The 24103-nt window shown below is 37.7% G+C and overlaps 1 protein-coding gene and 1 long non-coding RNA gene across 4 annotated transcripts in view; one reads left to right on the forward strand and one right to left on the reverse strand.

Moving 5' to 3' along the window:
* The window catches only part of COMMD1 (copper metabolism domain containing 1), an 86340-nt gene that overhangs the window by 58030 nt on the left and 4207 nt on the right, over positions 1 to 24103 (forward strand). The window contains exon 3 of one of the 3 annotated variants that reach the window (XM_081344327.1): positions 24007 to 24087. In XM_081344327.1, coding sequence (XP_081200453.1) covers positions 24007 to 24087 — 81 coding nt within the window. Of the gene's footprint in view, positions 1 to 13229; positions 13890 to 24006; positions 24088 to 24103 lie in introns of those variants that run through there. The other 2 variants (XM_081344329.1, XM_081344328.1) reach the window with 2 other exon arrangements.
* Positions 2359 to 3394, reverse strand: LOC308677734. Its single transcript, XR_014028559.1, has 3 exons — positions 3366 to 3394; positions 3079 to 3179; positions 2359 to 2575 (listed from the first exon to the last, which is right to left on the reverse strand). It is a non-coding gene; the product is annotated as an uncharacterized lncRNA (long non-coding RNA).

The following is a 24103-nucleotide window of genomic DNA, read 5'->3' on the forward strand; positions in this document are numbered from 1 at the left end:
ATGATGCTTTCTAAATATGTAGATTTTAACTGGAAAACCAATAAAACTTGCTTTTAAAAAAAGCCAAGAAAACGTTAGAAAATCTGCATATTGCAAAAGTTTCCATAATCAGTTACAAAAAGACACACTGCTTGGATCTGCATATATTCTGTGCCAATACATTATGACATCTTAGGGGTTGTTTTTTTTAAGAAATCAATTTGTATGAGTGCAGACACCAGCTGAAGAACTGGCAGCTGTGACTGCACATTGTGTGTATGTTAGAATAATAAACAGACAAGTGTCTGCCACACAATATCCCCAGACTTGATAATAAGAAAGACATAAGAGTGAGGATAGTGGACAATGCAATACCTAGGACACGGCAGAATAAAAGAAAGAAATGGAGAAAATCACAAAATATAAAGTCCTGCAAATAGAAGTAGAATACTGCAGCAAAAGAAAGCAAAGATAGTATTAAAAGTAATATAGGTAGTTCTCAACTTAACCATTTGTTTAGTGACTGTTCAAAGGTAAAATGCCACTGAAAAAATGTCATAAAATATGCTGCAACTCACTTAAAAATCACCTTGCTGAGCAATAGAAATTCTGGTCCCAATTTTGGTTGTAAATTGAGAACTACTTGTAGGCGCCTTGAGTGCATTTTCAAAATATCTGGAATACCACCTGAACACCCTCAGCATTGACAAGATAACCATCAGTCAATTGTAACAGGCGGCTTTACTTGGAATAACTGACATGTTGCAACAACAAATTTAATATAATTAAACAAATCTGCCTATCTCAGGTCCTTAGGAAGGACTCAGTAGGTGCACAAAAATGCCAAATCCAGTCCAAACATTTGTCTAACTGTGTTATTGAGCATAATAATAAAGACACCTCAAGGCCACTGTCACTGGTGGCTAACTATTCAAGCCCAGGTAACACTCTTGCTGCTAACTACCTTCAGGACTAGGGACTGGTGTGGAGCTCTGTAGAGACCCCGAAAGATTGACACAATTGAGCTCCATCATTTATCAACCACCTATTGACCGCCAGAAATTTATTTATTTATTAGAAAATTTTATTATACATTTAAAAACAAAAGTGGACATGATTCAACTTCTCTAGCTACAACACTACTATTAGTATTATCTTATGTTACAGAAAGAAATAACAAAAACCTAAAATACAGTCTATAACAGGACTGAGTATAACAAACTGTACATATAACATCTGTCGGGTTTTTTAGTAAACTGTCATTCAGTCCTCAGCGTTATATTTACATATCTTTCAGTTATGTCCATTATATAGATGCTAATAAGAAATCCTTACATTATCAGCCAATCAAACAATGGTCATCTCAGCGATCCTCCTTAACTCTAACCAATTGTACAAATTTTGCCAAATTTCATAATACTCCATTTCATTCTTATTTTTGATCTCTAGGGTTAACCTGTCCATTTCAGCGCAGGATAAAATTTTATCTATTATTTCTTCTTCAGTGCGTGTTTCCTTTCTTTTCCATTTTTGGGCATATGCCAGTCTTGCTGCGGTTAAGATATGTACTAGAGATGCTTTACTGAGATTATCGTTAATAATCCCTAATAAAAAGATTTCTGGTTTTAAATCAATTTTTTGTCGTAATATTTCTTCCAACCAATTTTTTATCCGCTGCCAAAAATTTTGCACCAGAAATTTATTGTTGGGGATTGATAATGACCACTTGGGGCAACCTTGCTATATATTATAATCATTGCCTCATAAAACTGTAAACATCTATAACGACCTTAAAAGCAGCCAACATGTGGTAAATGGTAAATATTTTATATCATTTTAAACATTAGTGTTTGAAATTATTTGAAAACAAGGAAACCTGACATCTCGATTGTTTTAATTTGAGATTTACATCAGCGAGAATAGTGTTTTCTTCCTGTTAGGCCTTGTGGTCTCGGTCCTTTGCTCAGTGGGAAGGACATTTCAGAAAGGAATTGGATCACACCTCATTGACACATTTCCCATCTTTTGGGACAAATACATTTGGTGGGTCCTTCAAGGAGATGCAAAACAGGACAATAGATCCTTTGAATAGCTGCTCAAATTTTGTTCCAAGAATCAGGCCCTCTAGCCAAAGTAAATATGTGATCAGTAACACAATGTTACAATTTCTCAGTTATTTTGAGAAGTTAGTTGAAAATAACATTACTGTCCTCACAAAGCCCTCAAGAATTAACCTGTTAGGTTTACAAATATATTATATCTAAATGCCCAGTTGAGTTGCTACCATATGTTTAAATCTAAAATACTGTCTTGGTACTACAGATATAAACAAGGGTAGACATACATGAATATTTCATATTTTATTTGAAATAAGCCCAAATATAACATAGCTTTGGCACTCTGAAACCGAAAGAACATGACCTAGTATATTAAGGTTTATTAGCAAGTGTTTAAGACAGAGGAGCCTCAAATACATATGTATTTATATTTTCCCAAATTGCATCTTTTGTGGTAAGTTCTGTTTACCAGAAAAATAAACGGCACATTTAGAAGTTGCCTTAAATTTCATGAGTTTTCCATGTCATCACTGGTAAATCTGTGAAATTTTAAACAAGGTACTTTAGAGTTTTTATTTGTACTGAAATATTTAGCTTTAAAACAAACTTAAGCCAAATCAATTATGAATGAACAGTATCCTAGGAACTCTAAGAACTATTCACAGTGATTATGACAAAGCATTTTTAATAAGGTAGAGAAACATAAGATGGAAATCAAAAATTTAAAACTATTAATTTTAAATATGTATTTGTTTTCATATCCAAATATATATAAAGTAATGAATGCATAAAATGGAAATAGCATAATATTTAAATGTAGGTAGCAAGCTAAATATGTGCAGCATTAGTTCTTACAATATAAGAAAAAATATCCTTTTTGTTTAATAGTAGTAACTAGAAGCCCCATCGATAGAAGTATGTAGATGGAACTGCATCTACATGGAGGGAAGAATGTAGTGGGGTCCCCAGGCTCTGTTCTGGGCCCAGTGCTCTTCCACATCGTCATCAATGATTTGGATGAGGGGATAGATGAGGAACTCACCAAATTTGCAGACGACACCAAGCTGGCAGGAATAGCCAACACTCCACATGATAGGCTTAAGATACAGGAGGATCTTGACAGACTTGAACAGTGAGAGCTATCTAGCAAAATGAAATTCAATAGTGAAAAAGTAAGGTTCTACATTTAGTCAAGAAAAACAAAATGCACAGGTATAATATAAGTCAGGGCTCATCAAACTTGGCCCTTGTATGACTTGTGGATTTCAACTCCCAGAATTCCTCAGCCAGCTGAGGGCCAAGTTTGAAGACCCCTGGTATAGGTGGTACCTTGCTCAATAGTAGCAATTGTGAGAGGGATCTTGGAGTCCTAGTGGATAATCACTTAAATAGAAGCCAGCAGTGTGCTGCAGCTGCCAAAAAAACCAACACAGTGCTAGGCTGCATTAACAGAGGGATAGAATCAAGATCACGTGAAGTATTAATACCACTTTACAATGCCTTGGTAAGGCCACACTTGGAATACTGCATCCAGTTTTGATCACCATGATGTAAAAAAGATGTTGAGACTCTAGAAAGAGTACAAAGAAGAGCAACAAAGATGATTAGGGGATTGGAGGCTAAAACATATAAGGAATGGTTGCTGGAATTTGGTATGTCTAGTTTAATGAAGAGAAGGGCGAGGGGTGACATGATAGCAGTGTTCCAATATCTCAGGGGTTGCCACAAAAGAGGGAGTCAAGCTATTCTCCAGAGCACCTGAAGGCAGGACAAGAAGCAACGGATGGAAACTAGTCAAGGAGAGAAGCAACCTAGAACTAAGGAGAAATTTCCTGACAGAACAATTAACCAGTGGAACAACCTGCCTCCAGAAGCTGTGAATACTCAAACACTGGAAGTTTTTAAGAAGAGGCTGGACAGCTATTTGTCTGAAATGGTATAAGGTTTCCTGTCTGAGCAGGGGGTTGGACTAGATGACCTCCAAGGTCCCTTCCAACATTATTATTATTATTAGTAGTAGTAGTAGTGGTATTTACAAATTGTGTTTATTTTGGTACTAGAGACTGCAGTGGCAAATCTGAAAAAGAGCAAGAATATGGCCCTTTTATAGAGATTTATGCAAATCAAAATATATATGTAACCAAGGAGGCTAGAAGGTTAGAAGTAATTTAATGAGAGATTACAGAGACAATTATTTTATTAAGAATACAGAGAAGGTATGGTAGATTAACAGTTAATGTGGGAACCTTTCATTATCCAAACTAGGTAACATCATCAATGCTGTGAGTACTGATCATGTAACCTAGTTTGGTAATGAAACATCTGCAAGAAAACAGCCAAGCTCAGGGAGCACCAAGGATCCCTCATTTCAAACCTGAGCTACAAATATTCTCCTTTATTGGTAACAGTTAATACTCAGCCTTCCATCCTTCCGAGGTAGGTAAAATGAGGACCCAGATTGTTGGGGGCAATTAAGCTGACTTTGTAATAATGCTGCTGGGGTGTGTGTGTGAAAGCCCTAATAAGCAGGCATATACATAGAATGAAGGCTACTGCTAAGCTTGTAAGCCGCCCTGAGTCTTCGGAGAAGGGTGGGATATAAATGGAATTAAAATAAATAATATCTAACTTTTTCTTGTTCTCTCTCTTATCCTTGTTTCTCACAACTTTCCTCACCTCCAAGGATCCCTCCTAAACATCATTATGGCTATCCTGGCTACGTTATTGCTTCTTTTAAGGAGTCAGGAAAGATGGTGGGGGAGAGGTTAGGGTTAGCCTAGCTCACGGGTAGGCAACCTCGGCTCTTTTATGACTCATGGACTTCAACTCCCAGAATTCCTGAGTCAGCTGGCTCAGGAATTCTGGGAGTTGAAGTCCATGAGTCATAAAAGAGCCGAGGTTGCTTACCCCTGGCCCCTAGCTAATGCTGTTTTCTCTTTAAACAATTCACACAAGGAAATATCCATCAATCAAAATTTGTTTGCTGGTCCAAGGCCAAACACCCTGAAGAAATACATAATGTGCTGGTTTATCAAAAGCTGACCTAAAGAGGTCAAGTAGAGATTGACTGGAAAAGGAAGGTGCTTGATGAAGAAACACTAAGGAAAAATGTATAAGTGTCACAGGGTGCCAGGGTGAGCATGCAAGGGATATGGTAGCTTGGGCCCCAGTGCAGGGGTAGGCAGCCTTGGCTCTTTTATGACTCGTGGACTTCAACTCCCAGAATTCCTGAGCCAGCATGGCTCAGCTTGGAAACCTCTCCCTTTCCCCTCAGCATGGCTGGCTCAGGAATTCTGGGTGTTGAAGTCCACGAGTCATAAAAAAGCCAAGGTTGCCTAGCCCTGCCCCATTGGGTCCTACAAGGAGTTTCCAATGCCTTCTACCAAACTCTGCTGCATCCTTAGTACAGCTTTTGAAAAGCTGACAGCTGTGAGCTGCTACCAACCACTTTACTCCAGAGAAAACTCTCTGCCCCATAGTTCAACAAAGTATCTTTATTTTAGATATCAAGGTCAAAGACTTAGAAGAAAGTAGAGAAGAAAAGGTAAAGAAAATATAACCTATTGCTTTCTAAAGAAGCTGCTCTGAATGGGATTCCTGTCAAGTTGCTGCTGGCTGAAACATTTACTTTTCTCTTCTTTTCAGCCAATCTCAAAGCAGAAAAAAACACCACAAAGACAAAATGGAGATTTTCCTCTCCTCTTGTAAACGCATACCTGCCAGGAGAAATCCACCCTCCTGAATGGCTTCGCAACATTCATTTTCCTGGCTTTCCATTTACTTGAATTGACAGGTCAACTACTTTCCTTTAGCTCATTTAGTGTCTGAAAGTGTTCCTCTTCAAATGGAAATTTTCCTTCATTCATTGCATTAAGCTTATTTGACAGCTTTTACTGATGAGCTACTCCTGTGCAATTATTTTATATGCTCTGTTTTTCATTGTTAGAGTAGAAAAGCTGCTGTTAACTGTGAGAGTTATTCAGGACACAGCCAGACTCTTATTCTTTTTGCTGTTAGTTTACATTATATTCTGCATGTACTATATGGAGCTAAGTCAAATCCTTTGATTTGTGTGATAAAAATGGATTGAAAAAATAGAACTTTATTTTATAAACGCAATGAAATTAAATTTGCTACGCTATACCAGATGAAAAGTATTCCTTGGGTTTGCTCCAATCTTTTCTGCTTAATTTCCAATTTCATTAAAAGGATTAAAGGAAAAAAATACTATTTTCTCACTTTGTAATATGGCACAAAAATGGTACTGCCTTTCAGAGTGTATAACCTAAAGCAATTATATGTAGACTAAAGATATTTGGCATATTAGGTATATATGCTTTTCATTTTTTCATCATTAAAAATGAATCATTGAAATAAGCTTCACTTTAGAAATTTCAAATGTCATAAAATTTGACACAGACTATCATAGATAGGTAGACTGAAAGAAAGAAGAGAGAGAAAGAAAGAAAGAAAGAAAGAAAGAAAGAAAGAAAGAAAGAAAGAAAGAAAGAAAGAAAGAAAAAAAAAAAGAGAAAGAAAGAAAAGAAAGAAAAAGAAAGAAAGAAAGAAAGAAAGAAAGAAAGAAAGAAAGAAAGAAAGAAAGAAAGAAAGAAAGAAAGATTTGCTGCCAGAAATACAGGCAACTGGGCAAATAGAATTACTGTAGTGCTTTCCCATATTTAAGAAAACCTTACTCGGACGTAATGATTACACATTGCTTAGACGCATAAGATAGTAACCAACTTTCAGATATCTTTGTGTCCTGTGGAAACAATGGATTGTTGTGGATGCAATACGATTTTTAAAGAAATTAATGTATAGTAATCTCTCTTACTTGAGATTTCATATGAAAGAATCAGTCTGGGTTATTGATGATTCCAATTTGACTTCATTAGTCTGTCACTTAAGATAAAGCAAGAATAAGAAATTTTCAGAAAGCATCTATTCATTTACAACAATTCATTCAGTCTTACAACAGTTCATTTAGTGATTGATGTTGCAACAGCACGAAAAAAGTAACTTAATGACCATATTTCACACTTATGACTGTTGCAGCAACCCCATGGTTGTGCAATCAAAATTCGGAGACTTGATCACTGACTCGTATTTATGATGGTTGCGGTGTCCCAGGGTCATGTGATCACCTTTTGCAAGTTTGTAAAATGGGGCAAAACTTACTTAACAACTGTCTTGCTTAGTAACAGAAATTGTGGGCTCAGTTGTGGTCATAAGTCAAGGACTATTTGTATATCCTTTATTTCTTGTGTTTATTAACTACAACTATTATATAGTTAGGTATTTCTTTTGGCATCTGTGTGGATTAAGAGCCATATCTTTTTATCAATTTTACACAAGCCTGTGGGAAGAAAAAACAGCAACTAGTTACCTAACGTCCTATTTAAATAGCTGGATAATTTTTTACTTCTAAGGGAAGGCAACCTATTTTCCAAAATACAGAGCACTTTATCAAATTAGTCATAGGACATAATCAGAAAGACCCCTGCAATTAAATCTGAAATACTTTTATAGAGAGGAGAGAGAAGAGTATGCTTAACTATCTTAGGTTTGTACCCCTACAGCAGACATGTCAAACACAAGGCCCGGGGCCCAGATCCGGCCCGCGAAGTGGTTTCATGTGGCCCGTGAAGCCATCCTGGAAACAGTGAGGGAATGGCCCCCACTGCCTTGGCCCTGGCCCACAGACCCTCCTCCTGCCAGAGACCCTCAGATCTGTCCCACTCCTGCCCAGGCCCCCATAGGCACCCTTGATGCAAACGATGTAGAGCTGGCCACGCCCACCCAGTAGGCTATAGTTACTCTAGCCACGCCCACCCAGTAGGCCACGCCCACCCTGGCCATACCCACCCGGCCCCCTGAGGGCAACCGCAATGCTGATGCGGCCCTCAGTGAAATTGAGTTTGACACCCCTGGTCTACACGATATATTTCATCAGCTATCAACAAAAGCATTTATATCCACAGGGCTTCTTTCTGCAGCCCTATGTATCCCAATATCATGTCTGCAGATCCTCTTTCACATGCCTTATTGCCTATCATCCTAAACAATTGTTCCCCTAAGGTTTAATAATACTCGCATTACAAGATGATACAGTGCCGTCCTAAACAATGCCACTTAATTGCATCATTAACGGAATCAAATTAGGAGTGTTCCCTTTCAGTCTTCTTGCAATACAATCTCTACTTTGTGCTATCAAATTCTAGAGCTACTGAGTATATGGATTTCAAATACTAGAACCAGAGCATTAGTTTCTTTAGGGTTAATATAAAAATATCACACATATGCATACTGAAACTCAGGAGCTGACTACCCTCCCTCCCCCCCCCATTAATTCCAGATGCAGTATCTTTCAGGTACCAGCTGTACTGCTGCCAGATCTCAGGACCCACAGATCACATGATGACTTTGCATTTCTTACCATTTTGAGGAAAGCTACTAACCAGGCAAGTGTTAGGTTTAATCCAGAGGAGTTTAGGAAACCAAAGAAAATAAGAGGTTTGGAGCAGAATGCAGGTGGATTTTGTTACTGGCATACGGAAGTGCAGAAAATTATTTCAGCTTACATTGCAGCCTTTTTGCATTTCTAGTAACCAAAGTCATAAATAATAACAAGCAAAATAAATATCATTTAGGATCAGTATTACATGTTAAAACATGCCCTACCTTAGTTGCTATTTCACCAACCTGAATAAGAACATTTTGGGAATGAGAAATGTTCTACAAAGACAGGAGGCAATGAAAGTATTTCACACTTTTTCTGTTAACAGTATGTTAAATATAAAGCTGGGCCCCTCACAAAGTGGAGGAGCTACTGTTATATAAATTACCTCAGGATTGTAGCATTATTTTATTTATTTATTTTATTTATTTTATTACATTTATATACCGCCCTTTCCCGAAGGACTCAGGGCGGTTTACAGGGTGATTAAAAAACCAAGATACAAAAGTTAAAACCAAATTTAAAAAAATTATATTTGTCCCTGCATAAATAAAACCCCAGTTTTATTTATTTATTAAGGGACAGAGAAGAACCAGTCCTTAAAACAGGATTCACCAAAGGGTGTCTTTGTTCTTTCTGAGAACTGTTCAATGTCATTGGAAAAATAGGGGAGTGTAAGAAACTTGGCAAGAGGAAGAGAGTTCCATTTTGAAGGTTTTGATAAGAGACATACTTGACTTTGCTGAAGCAGATAGGACTTATCAATATGGGGAAGCTGAACTGATAAGCCTGGCTAAAATAGCCATGTAGATTTCTTTGTATTCTATAGAAACTAGGCTGCAAATGAAGATTTCCATTGGCAGTATGCATTTTGTAACTCAGTAGACAACTAAGAAGCACCACCTCATTGGTTTCGTCTCTTCTGCATCTAGCAACCACAGAGCACAGAACACCTTTTTTTCCTTAAAGCCAATTATAGCTAATGGGACAGTGATAAATCTTCACTCTGCGGAAACTCAACCTCACATCAGTGACTACTTAACAGGAGAAGTGTCACAAACTTGATACTGTAAGGTATGTTTACTTGCATACAGAGGGAGGGAGGGAGGGAGGGAGAGAGAGAGATCTGCTTATACGTAGACCTTGTTTAAAGACTGACCTGTTTAATTACCATTCAAATTTATGATGATACTGAAAAAGTAACTTTACAATGGGTCCTCGCATTTACAACCATCACAGCATCCCCACAGTCATGATTGCCATTCAGGTGCTTCACAGTTGGTGTGCATTTATCACTATCGCCCATATTATGGTCACATGATTGCTATTTATGGACTTCATACCTGGCTTCCAAGAAGCAGAGTCAGTGGAGAAGCAGTGAAATTACAAGTTATGGTTGTGTATCTTGTTTCACTTAACAACAGCAGATGATTCCGTAAACAACTGCAGCAAAAGTCCAGCACCATCACATTTTGCTTAGTGACCAAATTGTTGGATATAAGTGTGTGTGTGTATGTACGTGTACAGCCAAGGTTAAACCCTAAGCCTTTTCCATCTGCTTTTTCCAGTGAAAGGACTTTATGTCACTTGTTTCCCAACCTTGAGCTTGCAGTGTCTTATTTACACAACAGTTCTATCTGGCCCGAGCAGCTGGTTTCAGTCTTTACAAGAAGATGAGACTCAGATGTGCAGGAAAATCACCAAACTGCTAACTGTGACCCACCAGATCCATTTATATAATTAATCTCTGACAATTTTTATACTTTTCATCCAGGAAGTTAATGGGGGCAATAGCAAGATTCCCATAGCATCCTACAAACTGAGATTGAACTTTCAGCAGTTCCCAGCATGAACACGTGTGTGTGTGTGTGTTTAATTTGTGTGTTGCTTGATTCCCAGTGGCATTCTGTAAAATTGCCCCCTTTTATTTTCTAGCAGAACTCCTATGTTTTATACTTCTTGCCTATAAGAAAGTGAAGAAAGGAACTGCAGCAGTTGTTCTGCTGTCTGCTACAGATCTTTCAAAAGCACTCTGTCTCAGCTATTTTCCATGTCTTTAAAAGGATAAGTAGATAGAGGTGAATCCCTCCAGCTTCCTCATCAACTTTACTTCAGGGACTCACTGTCAATAACCAAGAATTCATGTTTGCTACTGCAGGCATTGCACTAAAGGATTGTTTTTAATCATGGGCTTTTGAATAAGCCTTAGCCAGATTCATACAATACATTAATCTATAAATCATTATTTACAAGCTGCCGAATTTGGGTTCATGAACCATGCTCCATTAAAACCAAGCAAAGCAAATTATTTAAGGAAGATGCTCATTATGATTGTGTCCACATGTTTGGTTTGTGACTCATTTATAAAGTTGGGGGGGTTGTTGCTTGGTCACTAAAGAAAACCAAGATTTTGTTGTTTTTAACACTTTGTTAAATTTTGGCTATATATTATAGAGCTAAAATCAACTCCAACCAGAGAAATTTATACATTTGTATGATCAGACACAGTATTTGTATTATTTAGATCTGATGTGAAATGGTTTGCTCTTCTCTTTCTACAAATTGTGCTTTGAATGTCCTAGGATACTAGGCAATACAATAAAAACAATACCTTGTTTTTGTAAGTCTTGTCTGTCTTTCAATATCCCTTCATTGTCCAAATTATCTTTATAGGTCACAACTTTGTCATAATTAATTAAATTTGGGTAAGCAAATGCTTCCATTGTTGAAAGCCATCCAGGTATCTTAATATATATTTTTGTTTTTATTTTTTCCCATTCTAAAAGAAGTGCATTTCTTATAAAGTGGTTTTGAAAGTATCTATGAATTTTATTCTTCCCATACCACAGAAAGGCATGTCAACCAATGTGTAGGTCATACTCCTCTAGGTATAATAGTCTTTTATCTCTAAGCATTATCCTTTAAGCCATGTTAATATAGTTGTTTCGTAGTTAAACATCCAGTCCGGCAGCTCAAATCCTCCACTTTCTTTCGCTTCTTGTAGCCTTTTCAGTCTGATTCTAGCTTTTTTTTCCTTGCCAGATAAATTTCAGTATTACTGTATTTAGTTCATCAAAAAGGGCTTTTCCCAGTATTACAGGTATTGTTTGGAATAGAAAGAGTATTTTCGGTAAGATACTCATTTTCACTGTTGCTATTCTCCCCAACATTGAAAATTGTAAGTTTTTCCATTTTTACAAATCCAATTTTATTTGTTTTAGCAATCTTACATAATTTTTAACTATTTGAAGATTTGTGGGTTTTTTGCTAGTTGGTTTTTTTTGTTTTTCTGTTAGATTTTTTTGTTAGCACTTTAGTCTTTTCTTTATTTTCAACCCTGCTACTTCTCCAATTTTTTCTATTTTCTCCATAGGTTTAATGCTTGTTTCAAGCAGTTCTTCCAATATAAAAACCGTCATCTGCAAAAGCTTGTAGTTCATATTTTTCTTCTTTTATCTCCAGGCCTTTAATTTCTATATCTTTTCTGATGTTTCTATTCAATACTTCCAGTGTTAGTATAAATAATAATGGAGATAGTGGACATCCCTGTCTTGGGCCTTTTTTAATGACAAAGTTTTGTGTAAAATCTCCATTTACAATTATTTTGGCTGTTTGTTTATAATAAATTGTTTTAATTACATTTATAAAGTTTTCTCCAAAATCCATTTCCTCTAGATACTGAAACATAAATTGCCAGTTTACGTTGTCGAATGCTTTTTGTGCATCAAGAAATATTAAAGCCATGTTTCCTGGATGAATTTCATAGTACTTTTACACATCTAGAATCATTCTTAAATTATTTTTAATCTGTCTTTTAGGTAGAAAGCCATTTTGGTCTGTATGTATACATTCGGTCAAAAGTTTCTTTAGTCTTTCTGCTATTATTGAGGCAAAAATTTTATAATCTACATTTAATAACAATATTGGTCTATAGTTTTTGATTTGCATTAGATCAGAGTCTTCTTTGGGTATTAAGGTAATATTGGCTTCAGTGCATGTATTAGGTATTTTAGCCTCCAAAAGTATTTCATTGCACAGTTCTTTCAATATTGGGCTTCGTATATCTTGTAATGATTTATAAAGCTCTGCGGGTAATCCATCTGGACCCGGAGTCTTATCAGGTTTTTTTGCCTTTTTATAGCCTCTGTAATCTCCCATCATTGATATTTTTCCATTTAACGTGTTTTGAATATTCTCTGAAATTTTGGTAGGTCTGCTTTTTTTAAATACTGCTGTATTTTTTTCTTTTGAGATTTCCTCTGCATTATAAAGTATCTCATAATAGTCTTTAATAATTTTTTTAATTGTGCCATTTTGAAACTAGTTTAACTTTTGAATCTTGCAGCTTATTTATCAGTTTTTTCTCTTTTTCTTTTTTCAGTCTATGTGATAACCATCTCCCCGGTTTGTTGGCATTTTCAAAAAAGTTCTGTTTAGCCCTTTTAATCTGTTGAGCCATTATTTCCATCTCAGCTAAATTTATGTTTTATTATTCCATAAAAGAAATCTTGAAAGTTGTCAAGCCATACAATGTCGATCCAGAGGAGAATGTTGTTTATTGAACTTTAATAATAGTTTCAAAAACAAAGATGATGTGTAGGAGGCCTGGCCAAGTATGGTTGGCAACATACAAGGAGTTTATAGCAAATATGCAACCATTTTTATCAGTAGATAAATTTTTGTGAGAAGCATTCCTGAATGTGGAAAGTATTAAAATCAGGACATTCTCTTCTCAGATTGCAAAATATTCAAGATGCTTCCTGGCAGAGCATGTGATGCAACAAGTATACCGCTTAGTTGAGAAACCAGGTGCTGTAACTTCAGGAAGTCTATAAGAATGTAATTTGTGTGTGTGTGTGTATTCCTGTAATAACTCCATAAAAGTGAGATGGATAGCAAACAAATTTAATAATAAAATAGAAGCATGTAAAATAGACAGGGAAGAAGGTAATTAATTCCACCTTTTGAATAGAGTGCTGAGTGTATTTTCACATTAAAATGTAAACCAATTCTTTCTTCCTTTCTATTGTAGGAATCTGAGCTTTTGACCATGGAATTTGATGAGACTGAATTGAACGAAATGTTGAAGAAACTTTCAGAGATTGAAGACAGCATTATTTCTCTGACCCAAAAATCATCCTGATTTTTCACTTAAAACAGTGTTTGAGTAATACTAAGGTTGAACTTAGTTACATGTGTAGATTATCCTGGACATCATGCTCTTCTTGCAGCAGTGTTTGAAAACTTATACATAAATATGGGATCAAAGGGGGAGGCGGGAGGTAACTGACGTACACCTTAAAACAAAAGAACATAGCTAGATTCACTGAAATAAAATGCTCCTCCAGAAAAATGTAGAATTTGTATAATAAAAGAGCAAATATATTTACCTTTTCCATTACTGACGTCACTATGTGGTTTATTCATCCAGCCACTGAAAAGCAATTTGTAGCAAAAGCTGCTGTACATTTGTAGATCCAGGAGAGGAAATTCCATAAGAAATGTTCTTTTCTTTATTTCTTTTCATGTTTTCACCAGTTCAAAAAGGGTTGTTACTTGAGGAAAACATTAACAGTAGTGTATTTTAGTTTAATCTTCTCTTTCTGCAACATTGTAGGAAATTGCAGATTCCCATGCTAGAAATAATTCTTTAGTTATTAATTGACCCATTAGGGTTTGACAGATGTTCCATTTCTGGCACAAAACTAGCCATAGGCATTATAACAAAAAAAGGTGGTCATTTTAAAAAAGCTATATAGCATTCATTAGCAACAGAGAGTAAATGCTGTATGTTTTCACAAGAGTTTTCAGCATTAACTGTTTCATTATCTCAACAGTGTGGTATTGAGTACTACAGAACTTATTGAAAATGTAGAATATATTGACAAAACATTAAAGAGAAAGGGATATCAACTCTAGAATGTCTTGGTGCTTACAATTTAAATTCTTTTATGCCAAACCATCTTCTCTTCCATTCAGTTTCCTTCTGCTACTCAACATGGCCCTCTATACAACACATCATATTTTTAAATGTTGCCTTAGAAACTAACCTTGAAATCTTTCTTCCAGAACACATGCTTTCCACTTTACGATACAGCTATTGAGGGTTTTTTTTAATATCTTGTCTACCTGACTATCTGTACAATACAGAGTATCTCCTTTTATACCAAGCCATTATATTCCTATGTGGTGAATTCATACCATAGTATCTGTCCTGATATTAATTATGCACTATAAACTAAAGCTTTCTCAAGTGAGCTTCTCAGTTATTTTTGTGCATATCTGAATAAAAGCTGCAATAGCTCTTTTTAGAAAATCAGTAACTACAGGGGTACAAAAATATAGCAAATGTCTATCAAACTCAGCTAATTTGCAGTAGTTTATCTATTACTGCCTTTTTTGTTCTCAAATCCTATAAACACTGTGATCAAGCTCACTAAAATTACAATTAACATTAAAGAAATATAGTTGTTAAGGAACCATGTATTTACCATACACATATGTATGATGTTCTCATTACATTAATGGCTTATTGACTATTTGTAGAAGTCCAAACATAAAATAACTCTTCAGTTTAAACTGCCCTTCTTCAACTTGATGTCCTATGAAGACCTTCAGATTGCAAGCCTCAGAATTTCCAACCAGGTATAAATTACAACCCCCAAATTTCCCAAGGGCATATGGTTAGAGAAAGTTCTTTTAAAGCATAGTATTTAGCTTCTGTTCAAAATACAGTTACATGGTTTACATAGGTATTATTTTCATTTGATTTCATGTATGTATTAATTAAGATGATTTACTTCTGATTTGCGTGGTTGCTGGTAATCATGGATATAAAATGGAAGTTTTCTCTATATTGTTTATGAGGTAAGATATTAGCTTTTTTATTTGTTTATCTGAATCTTGGAATTAAAACCTCATTGCATTCTTCTTCATTTTTTTCTTTTCCATTACTGACATCACTCTGTGGTTTATTCATCCAGTCACTAAACCTTGTTTTCCTACATTACTTACAGTTCACTGCCACCTTAGTGTGTCCTTGTCCTATAAAAAAACAACTTAATCTTGAGCTGTTCTGTAACTGTTTTAATTTTCTGAATATTTTCAGACAAAAGCAAGGAGAGAGGGAGGGAGGGAGGGAGGGAGGAAGGAAGGAAGGAAGGAAGGAAGGAAGGAAGGAAGGAAGGAAGGAAGGAAGGAAGGAAGGAATGAATTATCCAACCAAGACTTCAGTTCTTAGCTTATAATAATAGTCCTCATTATTATGTTTTGAAATACTAGTTATTTTTGAAATCCTATCTGCAGGATAATTTTTGGTCTATTTGTTTTTTTGTTTACTATTCTATGAAGTATAATGTCCTTGTTTTCTCTACTTCTAATGGCAGAATCATGTCTATCATGTTCTGTATAATCATACATATTTATCAGTCTTCTACATTAAAAAATATATTTTTAGTTTGTTATGATACAGTTCCTGAAGTTCACACTTGTATTTTTCCTGAACTTTCACTTGCTTTTTCCTCTACTTCCTGGAATTTTATTTGGGTGTATATTCTAAATATTTAGAAAGAGTAGCTTAGTTTAGCCGAGGACAGTTATGGTTATTCACATATAAAGCCTTTTAAGGAGATAAGTTACCGTAATATGGCAATAGCAGATTCTGGGTAGGCCAGTGTCCTTTTCCAGCAGCCAATCTGGAACTGCATTTCCTCCATCAGATTATAATGAGGAAAGGTAATGTGAATGTTTCTAATTTTGAAAAAAACCAAACAAATTTTGGATTAGATGGGAGGAAGAGACTATGAAAATAAATACAGGCAGTTGTATAAATAGAGAGCATGGTATAGATGTAGACCACAGGTCTGCAACCTGCGGCTCCGGAGCCACATGCGGCTCTTTCAGCCGTCCCCTGCAGCTCCCAGTCCTCTGCCATGTGCAGTCCAAAAAAAAAAAGTGGGACTAAAAAAGTTCAACCAATCAATTCAAATATGCAGGTTAGGTGCATATCTCGCCTTGGCTCCACTCTTCAGTCAAACCCTGTTCTGCACATGTGTGCATGTACGTGCATGCACACACAGTTTTTGCGGCTCACAGTTTTTCCTTTTGTGAGGGAACCGGTTCCGAGTGGCTCTTTCACTGTTTCAGGTTGCTGACCCCTGATATAGACAGACAGCCTCTACAGAGACTAATTGGGAACTAGACTTCAGCTCTGGTACTTGTGAACTTCTAGATGGATCAGGCTAACATTTTAAATATAGTATTTTCTTAAAGGGAATACTTCGCTATAATTTAATCGGGCATGCCATGGGCAGTGATCCCTATTTAAAGTTTCTGGATACTATTGAAAAAAATTGAGCTATACCTCAAACATTCTGTTTGCTTCATATAAATTCCTATAGTAATAGCTATTCCAGCTTCTGGATTTCTGCAGATTTACTTCCAAGAAAGCAAATATATTTTCCAGTGCTGATTGAGGAAGCTTTGGATATGTTGTAGATTCTTGACTGAAGGGCTGAAAACACATATAAACACCAAAAACTGTGGGTCTAATCCTATGATGTGGGAACTTCATTGGTATGCCACAGTTATTTCTCCCTATACTTCCCTCCTTGAATTTCATGCAGTCTAGTCTTTTAAAAGAAGAATTAGGTCCTAGTTTTTGGAAATTGGTGATGCCACTTGGCTATTACTCCCAGTCTTTCTTCAGGTTCTTCCCAATGCTCTAGGAATACGTACATTTACCAGGGCTTAGCTCCTACTCAAGGTTTTTGTGGATCTAGAATGATCATCACCATCTGCCTGGGTCCCTGTTAGTTTGTCCATAGACAGATGAGTTAGGAACTAGGGCTGGCTTCTGCCAATGGACATGAACTGCTGCCCTTTATTGCAGGCATTGTTGTGGACCTTGGCAAACTGTTATGCATCTGCTGCTTAGCTCTCTTCTGGCAGTGCTGTTAAGACAAGCTGCTCCAGCTATCACAAGTTTCTCTTGCAATTGCCGATGCTCTCCACATGCATCCTTCAAGTATCAATTTCCATCTCCTACACCCATCTTACATCCCACTCAGCTTTTATGGGCTGCCTATTTAGGTGCAGAGAGAACCCTGGAACAGACTGAAGGAGGAGCCTTTCTGCAGGTATAGATGGGCTAAGTGTACTAGTCTCAATTCTTTGGCTTTGGCAAGTCCAAATTTAATTTAATTTAATTTAATTTATTATCATTTCTATACCGCCCTTCTCCCGAAGGACTCAGGGCGGTGTACAGGGCAAGAATAAAACACAGAAATTTACAAAAATTAAAAGATAATTAAATGCATGCCCGATTAAAATACAATTGATACATAGTAAAAAACCCCAATAAGAATGATAAAAAACCCCACCAATCCCCCCTCAGGCCAGGCCGGCTTGCTCGAACAAGTATGTTTTCAGATCGCGGCGAAAGGAGCGCAGATCGGGCGCCGTCCGGAGCTCAACCGGTAACTGGTTCCATAGCTCCGGGGCGCCCACAGAGAAGGATCTCCCCCTGGGGGCCACCAGACGGCATTCTCTGACCGGTGGCACTCTGAGGAGGCCCTCTCTGTGGGAACGCACAGGGCGCAGGGAGCTTGATGCCGGCAGCAGATGTTCCCTGAGGTACTCCGGCCCCATGCCATGGAGGGCTTTGAACACCATTACTAGCACCTTGAATCTCACCCGGAAGACAACTGGCAACCAATGCAGCTCACGGAGCAGAGGTGTCACGTGGGAGTATCGGGAAACTCCCAACACAACTCTCGCGGCTGCATTCTGTACCAGTTGGAGCCTCCGGGTGGTCCTCAAGGGAAGCCCCATGTAGAGAGCGTTGCAGTAGTCTAGACGAGAGGTCACGAGCGCGTGAGTGACCGTGCATAAATCATCCCGGCTTAGATAGGGCCGCAACTGGCGCACCAGGCGAACCTGGTGCGCCAGAGAGTGGCTGAAAAGAGCTCTGTAAATAAGAAGAAGGCCTCCATAAGTGCATAGCCATGAACAGGCAAATGAATAAGATCCTTAACTATTGCCAAGACTTGCCCTGCCAGCAGGAGTGTCGATAGAGGCTGTGCTACAGCTCTGGCTCCACAGAAATTTATCCCAGCACCTTTGTTCCTCACCTTTCAAAGGATACTTTCATTGCTCCACTCTTTGGAAAGTGACTAAAAATAGAAGACCAGAATAACACTGAATCAAGGGGAGAAATTGTCTCAGAAGAAATGTGGGCTGATCTGCATGTTGCAGTTAGTTTTTCACGTAGCTTTTATTCTGAAGTATATTTTTATAATGTCCTTTTTGGATGCACTTATTCAACCTTTTCTCTGTTTCTGGCTCCATTTCCCAAATCCCAAATTCACAGCATCTGAAGCTTTTTAAATTAAAAAAATGCAAATAAAATAAATGGTATAAGTCCTTCTGGTATACTCTATATTCATTTTCAAGCAATAATACAGCAAAGGGTACATCAAATATTTATCCTTGGAAATTAAAATAACATGCAATGCAATAAGATTCCCATTACAATTTAATCGCTTCCAGCAATTGGTAAGAGATTCAGATGCAAAAGAAAATAAGAAAAAGAGAAATAGATGTCATATGAGCAAAAGTCATAGGTTTAAACACAAACATTTTTTTTGTTTTAGGGAATGATAACATGCTGTGATTAAGTAATAAAGATAACAAAGAGCAAGAACAGACATAGAGAATAGAAAGAAAGGACTGCAGGAGCAGACTTAAGAGAATAAAGTGACCCAGATGGGTACTGAAGCTCCTTCTGCCCCAGTTTTCAATCCAACAAGTATTATAGGATTTCTACTGAGTTTTGAAAGGAGCTCCAATTAGCTTGAGAAGTGTTGGCTGTCAACTGTATCAGCCCTAGACTGCATCGGATTGAAAGGCGCTAAAACAGCTGCTGCACAAAATACAAGACAATACATTTTGCTTTGTCTTGTTTTGGTTTTGTTTGGGTTTTAAGCTAATTCTTAAATTGCATTTGATATTTTTACTTGGAAAAAAAGTGCTTTCCGACTTTCTATTGGTAGAATCTTCTAATGGTAGGAATGATTGTTGCCGCTATTTGAGGGACATTTATACAGTATATCTGTTCTATATTATTTCTAATGTAATCATCTATAGAACTGTTGTCTTGCTAGTTTGAAGAGATAGTGTTCCCAGCTTCAATGTTTGCACTCATCTTTGTAGAATCTATGGCTTTTGTTGAGTCATATTTTTTCATGTCACCTTATAGACATGAGCCTAAGAGATACATATTTCTTTTTCATCAGTTCTGCCAAGTTAGTGCTTGTCTCTTTTCCATTAGAAGTGGGGAAACCTTGTGGAAGACGCTTAGTTAAAATGTTAATAGAAGATGTGAGTATGTAAGATGAAGGAAGATAAGAGATACACATTTTAGGCAAAATGTTTGACTGTGTGACGTTGTTGCAGAATGCATCCCCTTGATATGTATGCACAGAAAGTCAGTTGGCTGTGATGGAACAGGGAGTGGTATCTAGATACAGACTGGCAAACCAGATAGGGAAATCGGGGAGATTTCTAGTTGCTCACATAGTTAAAATAACCCACATGTTTGTATTATCCCTTCATAATCTGATGATTATCCATGTTAAAAATGGAAAGTATTTTTCCAGCCTATGCTCCAATAAGTGACATGCAACTTAATCATTAATCCATGTTTCAGTTTAATATCTTTCTTTGAAATGTTCATTAAAATAAGTGTCAGAGCCCATATTTCAAAGGGGCTCTTTCTAATTCTAATTCTAACCCTATTCTTTCTATTCTTTTGGGTTCTGCTACACTCCTGGAAGGGAGGGGGGAAGATGCTGCGGGCTGCCTCTTTGTTTTTTTTCTATTGCTACAAGGTAACTCTTTTGCTGTCTCTGCATACACACTCTTTGAACTGTCCTCCTTGATGTCAACTAGAAAGCGGGGAGAAAGGAATGTGCCTCTGGGCATCTGGCTTATCTCCTGCTCAGAAGGGAAGGTGCAAAGACCCAACAAACACTGCTATAACCCTGAGTCGGACTGGCGTTATCATCATTTTCCCACAATGGACTTAACACCTGGGGATTGGCCCATTCAAACTGACTGGATGAACTATTGGGGTGGGGTTTGCTTGGGACTCCTTTAACCTTTTGATCTGAGCAGGACACCCTCAGATCCTGTCTATTATGCCTGCTATCAGCTTCTCCTAATAAAAGTTCCTTTTGGAAGAAAGTGCTTCCACGAGTTCTGCTTCCTTAGGATGATGCAACAATTATTTTATTCCTCTTAGTTATTAGTGTAATAAATTTATCTTGGGACTGGTACTGGAACTCCTGTACTGGAATTTTACGGCTTCCATAATGGTCTTGTTTCAAGTATTAACAGTTACATATTAACATATGTACCTGGAAAGATACTGGATCTTGTTTTTATTTCAGAGTGGATGAGATGTTCTTTGAATATGGAAGACATTGACATCTTCCTTGTCATATCTATTTACGACGCTGGATGGCTTACAAACATTAAAACCAGCACACGTTAAGATAATAAAAATAAATAACAATAATATCATTAAAAATGGGGATGAGGGCAACACAAAGCACACAGAGAGAGGTAAGGTCTTTCCTAATCCAATAGCCACCTCCAGAATGGTGCAGTCCATTTGGGGTCCCAGGTCAACTGGTAGAGGTCTTCAGGCCCTTATGAAAGATCAGAAGGATGGGTACAGATATAACTTTGGGGGAAGGGTGTACATTGATCCAAAGGGCATGAGCCATACCAGAAAAGGCTTTTCAGCTGAAAATCCTTGACTGACAGGGTCCGCAGCAAGTCCCCTCTGCCGGCACAGGTGAGGTGAGCAAATCCCATTGAGGTGAGACAGTTATTCAGATAACTAGAAATTAGAAGTGATGAAGTTGCTTTCTGATTAAACTGTAGACTGCAGACACAATGGACCTCTATAAGGGCAGTCAATCCATTAAACAGTCCACCCAGGATTTAATCCTTACATTTCCACAGGGTTCTTGGGATTTTCCTGATAATTTGGCAGACAGGTCTGTGCCTGATTGATGTCTGGAATACCGGGATGAGTAATACATTGGATGAAATTGCTCCTGCAAGGTTTTTCATATGTGCTGATCCTGCGAAGCCATCTGGTCCTTGGATGATTTGTGAGAGATTCAATGACTGAAAAGACTATTTCAACAACTTTGTCCCCTAGGTGGTTCTTGGTGGCCTATGACTTGGTGATCCTCATTTATCTTAGTTTCTACTTGAGCAGCAGGTAGAAGCTGTGATCAAGGGTGCCTTTCCTCATTTTTGACTGGTATGACAATTCTAGCCTTATCAATGCCTGCAAGCCCTGGACTGTTTACACCCTGATTACTGTAATCACTCTACGTGGGACTATGTTAGAAGAAAATTTAAAAGCTGCAACTGATGCAAAATGTGGCAGCCTAATTAGCTGAAGAAATCTATAGCAGAGATGCATCCATATTGAGGTTACTGCATTGCCGTTCAGTAGGCTTCTTCATTCAATTCAGAGTGCTGGTTGTAACTTATAAAGCTATGTATCTATGTATTGTATGTATTTTATATAGGAAAATTTACATGATCACCCAACTTACTTCCAGTGACTCCAGATGGCTTACAAGAATAAAATCCCAATACAAAAACAATACAAAAAACTATACAATAAATACAAAAAAAGCAACAACCCCACCCCCTTGGCGACAACAATCAAACAAGCCACTTGATGGCCTTCATATCATTCTCAGCTCATTGCAGAACCATGTTTTCAGGGCCTTGCAAAAGTGTCAAAATGGGAGCTAATCTTATCTCTGCAGGGATGATGTTACACAGGAAGGGAGCCACTATGAAGAAGGCCCTTCTCCAGATGGATCTTCTTAGGAGCATTCCCTGTCTCCCTGCTCTGGCGGGTCAGGTAAATATGATTGGGAGAAGACAGTCCTTCAAATAACCTGGTCCCAAGCCATTTAGGGCTTTGAAGATGAGAACCAGCACCTTGAATTGGACCTGGAAGCAAATCAGCAGTCAGTGCAGCTCCCACAAATCTAGACTTGCACAAAACCATGCAGGCTGCCGCATGTTGAACCAATTGAAGCTTCTGAATACTTTTCCAAGGGCAGACCATGTAGAAAGTTTTGCAATAGTCAAGATGGGAGGTAATTACGGCATGGGTAACTGTGAGCAAGGATTGTTGATCCAAGAAAGGGTGTGACTGATACACCATCCACATTGCGCAAAGGTTCTCCTGGACACAACTGCTACTTGCTCCTCAAGCAGGAGTTGTGAGTCCAGGAAAAACCCCAAATTACATACTAGGCCTGTCTAGGTTAGTGCCTTCCCAAGCAAGACCACACTGCATCAGGCTATATGGGATATCATCTATATTAGTACTATTCTTCCTACCTAAACAGTATCTGCCAAGAATTTTGAATCCACTAGAAATTGGGATAGTGGGCTTCCTCTGTATTAACCTCACTTCTCTGGAAAATGCTGGCCAGAGCTATTATCTGCACCCTTATGGAAGACCATTGTGTTTCAGTGAATCTTTGGTCTTTAACAAAAAGCTATGGATGACACTGACAGTTGTTGCTGGTATTATTAATGCTAACATTGTAGTTTACTGGAAGGTTGAGTCTTTTTGTAAACTCAGCAGAATTTATATTGAATGGTGTGGTACATAAATCCAGAGTAAATAAATGCTTCTCTGTAACAATGCTGGTGATTACCTATAAAGCCCTAAATGGCATGGGTCCGGATTACCTACGGGAGCACCTGCTGCCGGCGTCACCTTCCCTTCGACCTGTGTGCTCCCACAGAGAGGGCCTCCTCAGGGTGCCGTCAGTCAGAGAGTGTCGGCTTGCGGCCCCCAGGGGGAGAGCATTCTCTGTGGGCGCGCCAGCCCTTTGGAATCTACTACCGGTTGAGCTCCGGATGGCTCCCGACCTTCGCTCTTTCCGCCGTGATCTGAAAACCTATTTATTTGAACAGGCCGGCCTGGTTTAAGGGTTTGGGGTATTTTTAATTATTTATTGTTAGGGCTTAATTAATTTAATCTTATTTTTAACTTTTGTATGTAATGCTTTTATTGCCCTGTACACTGCCCTGAGTCCTTCGGGAGAAGGGCGGTATAGAAATTCAATAAATAAATAAATAAATTTGATAAAACTCATTTCTAATCACTTCTGATACCAAGCATAGGTTTTGCTCTGTTGTATGTGGCTTTTCTTCTTTGCATTTTAATAGGTTAAAAAATTGAAGTGAATCTATGGAACTGTAAAATGGCAATTTCCCTTTTCTCACCACTCATGTCTTGTCATTTCAAATATAAACCTAATAATGTCTTTCTCCAGATACAAGCCACTTTTGGAGACAATAATTGTTAAATGTACAGGATGAAAAGAAGTAAATAAATACAAACTTGATTACAAACATAAACTGAATTGTCCCTCTTTTTTTTACCACTCTTCTTTGCAGGGTGAAGAAATTGAGTGCTATTTTCAGCAACCAAAACTGCAGCGATTTGAACATGCAGGGGTGAAAATGAATGAAACTAAAGTAATATATTTATAAT

This window comes from Vipera berus, assembly GCF_964194415.1.
Source record: "Vipera berus genome assembly, chromosome: 1".
Classification (NCBI taxonomy): Eukaryota; Metazoa; Chordata; class Lepidosauria; order Squamata; family Viperidae; genus Vipera; species Vipera berus.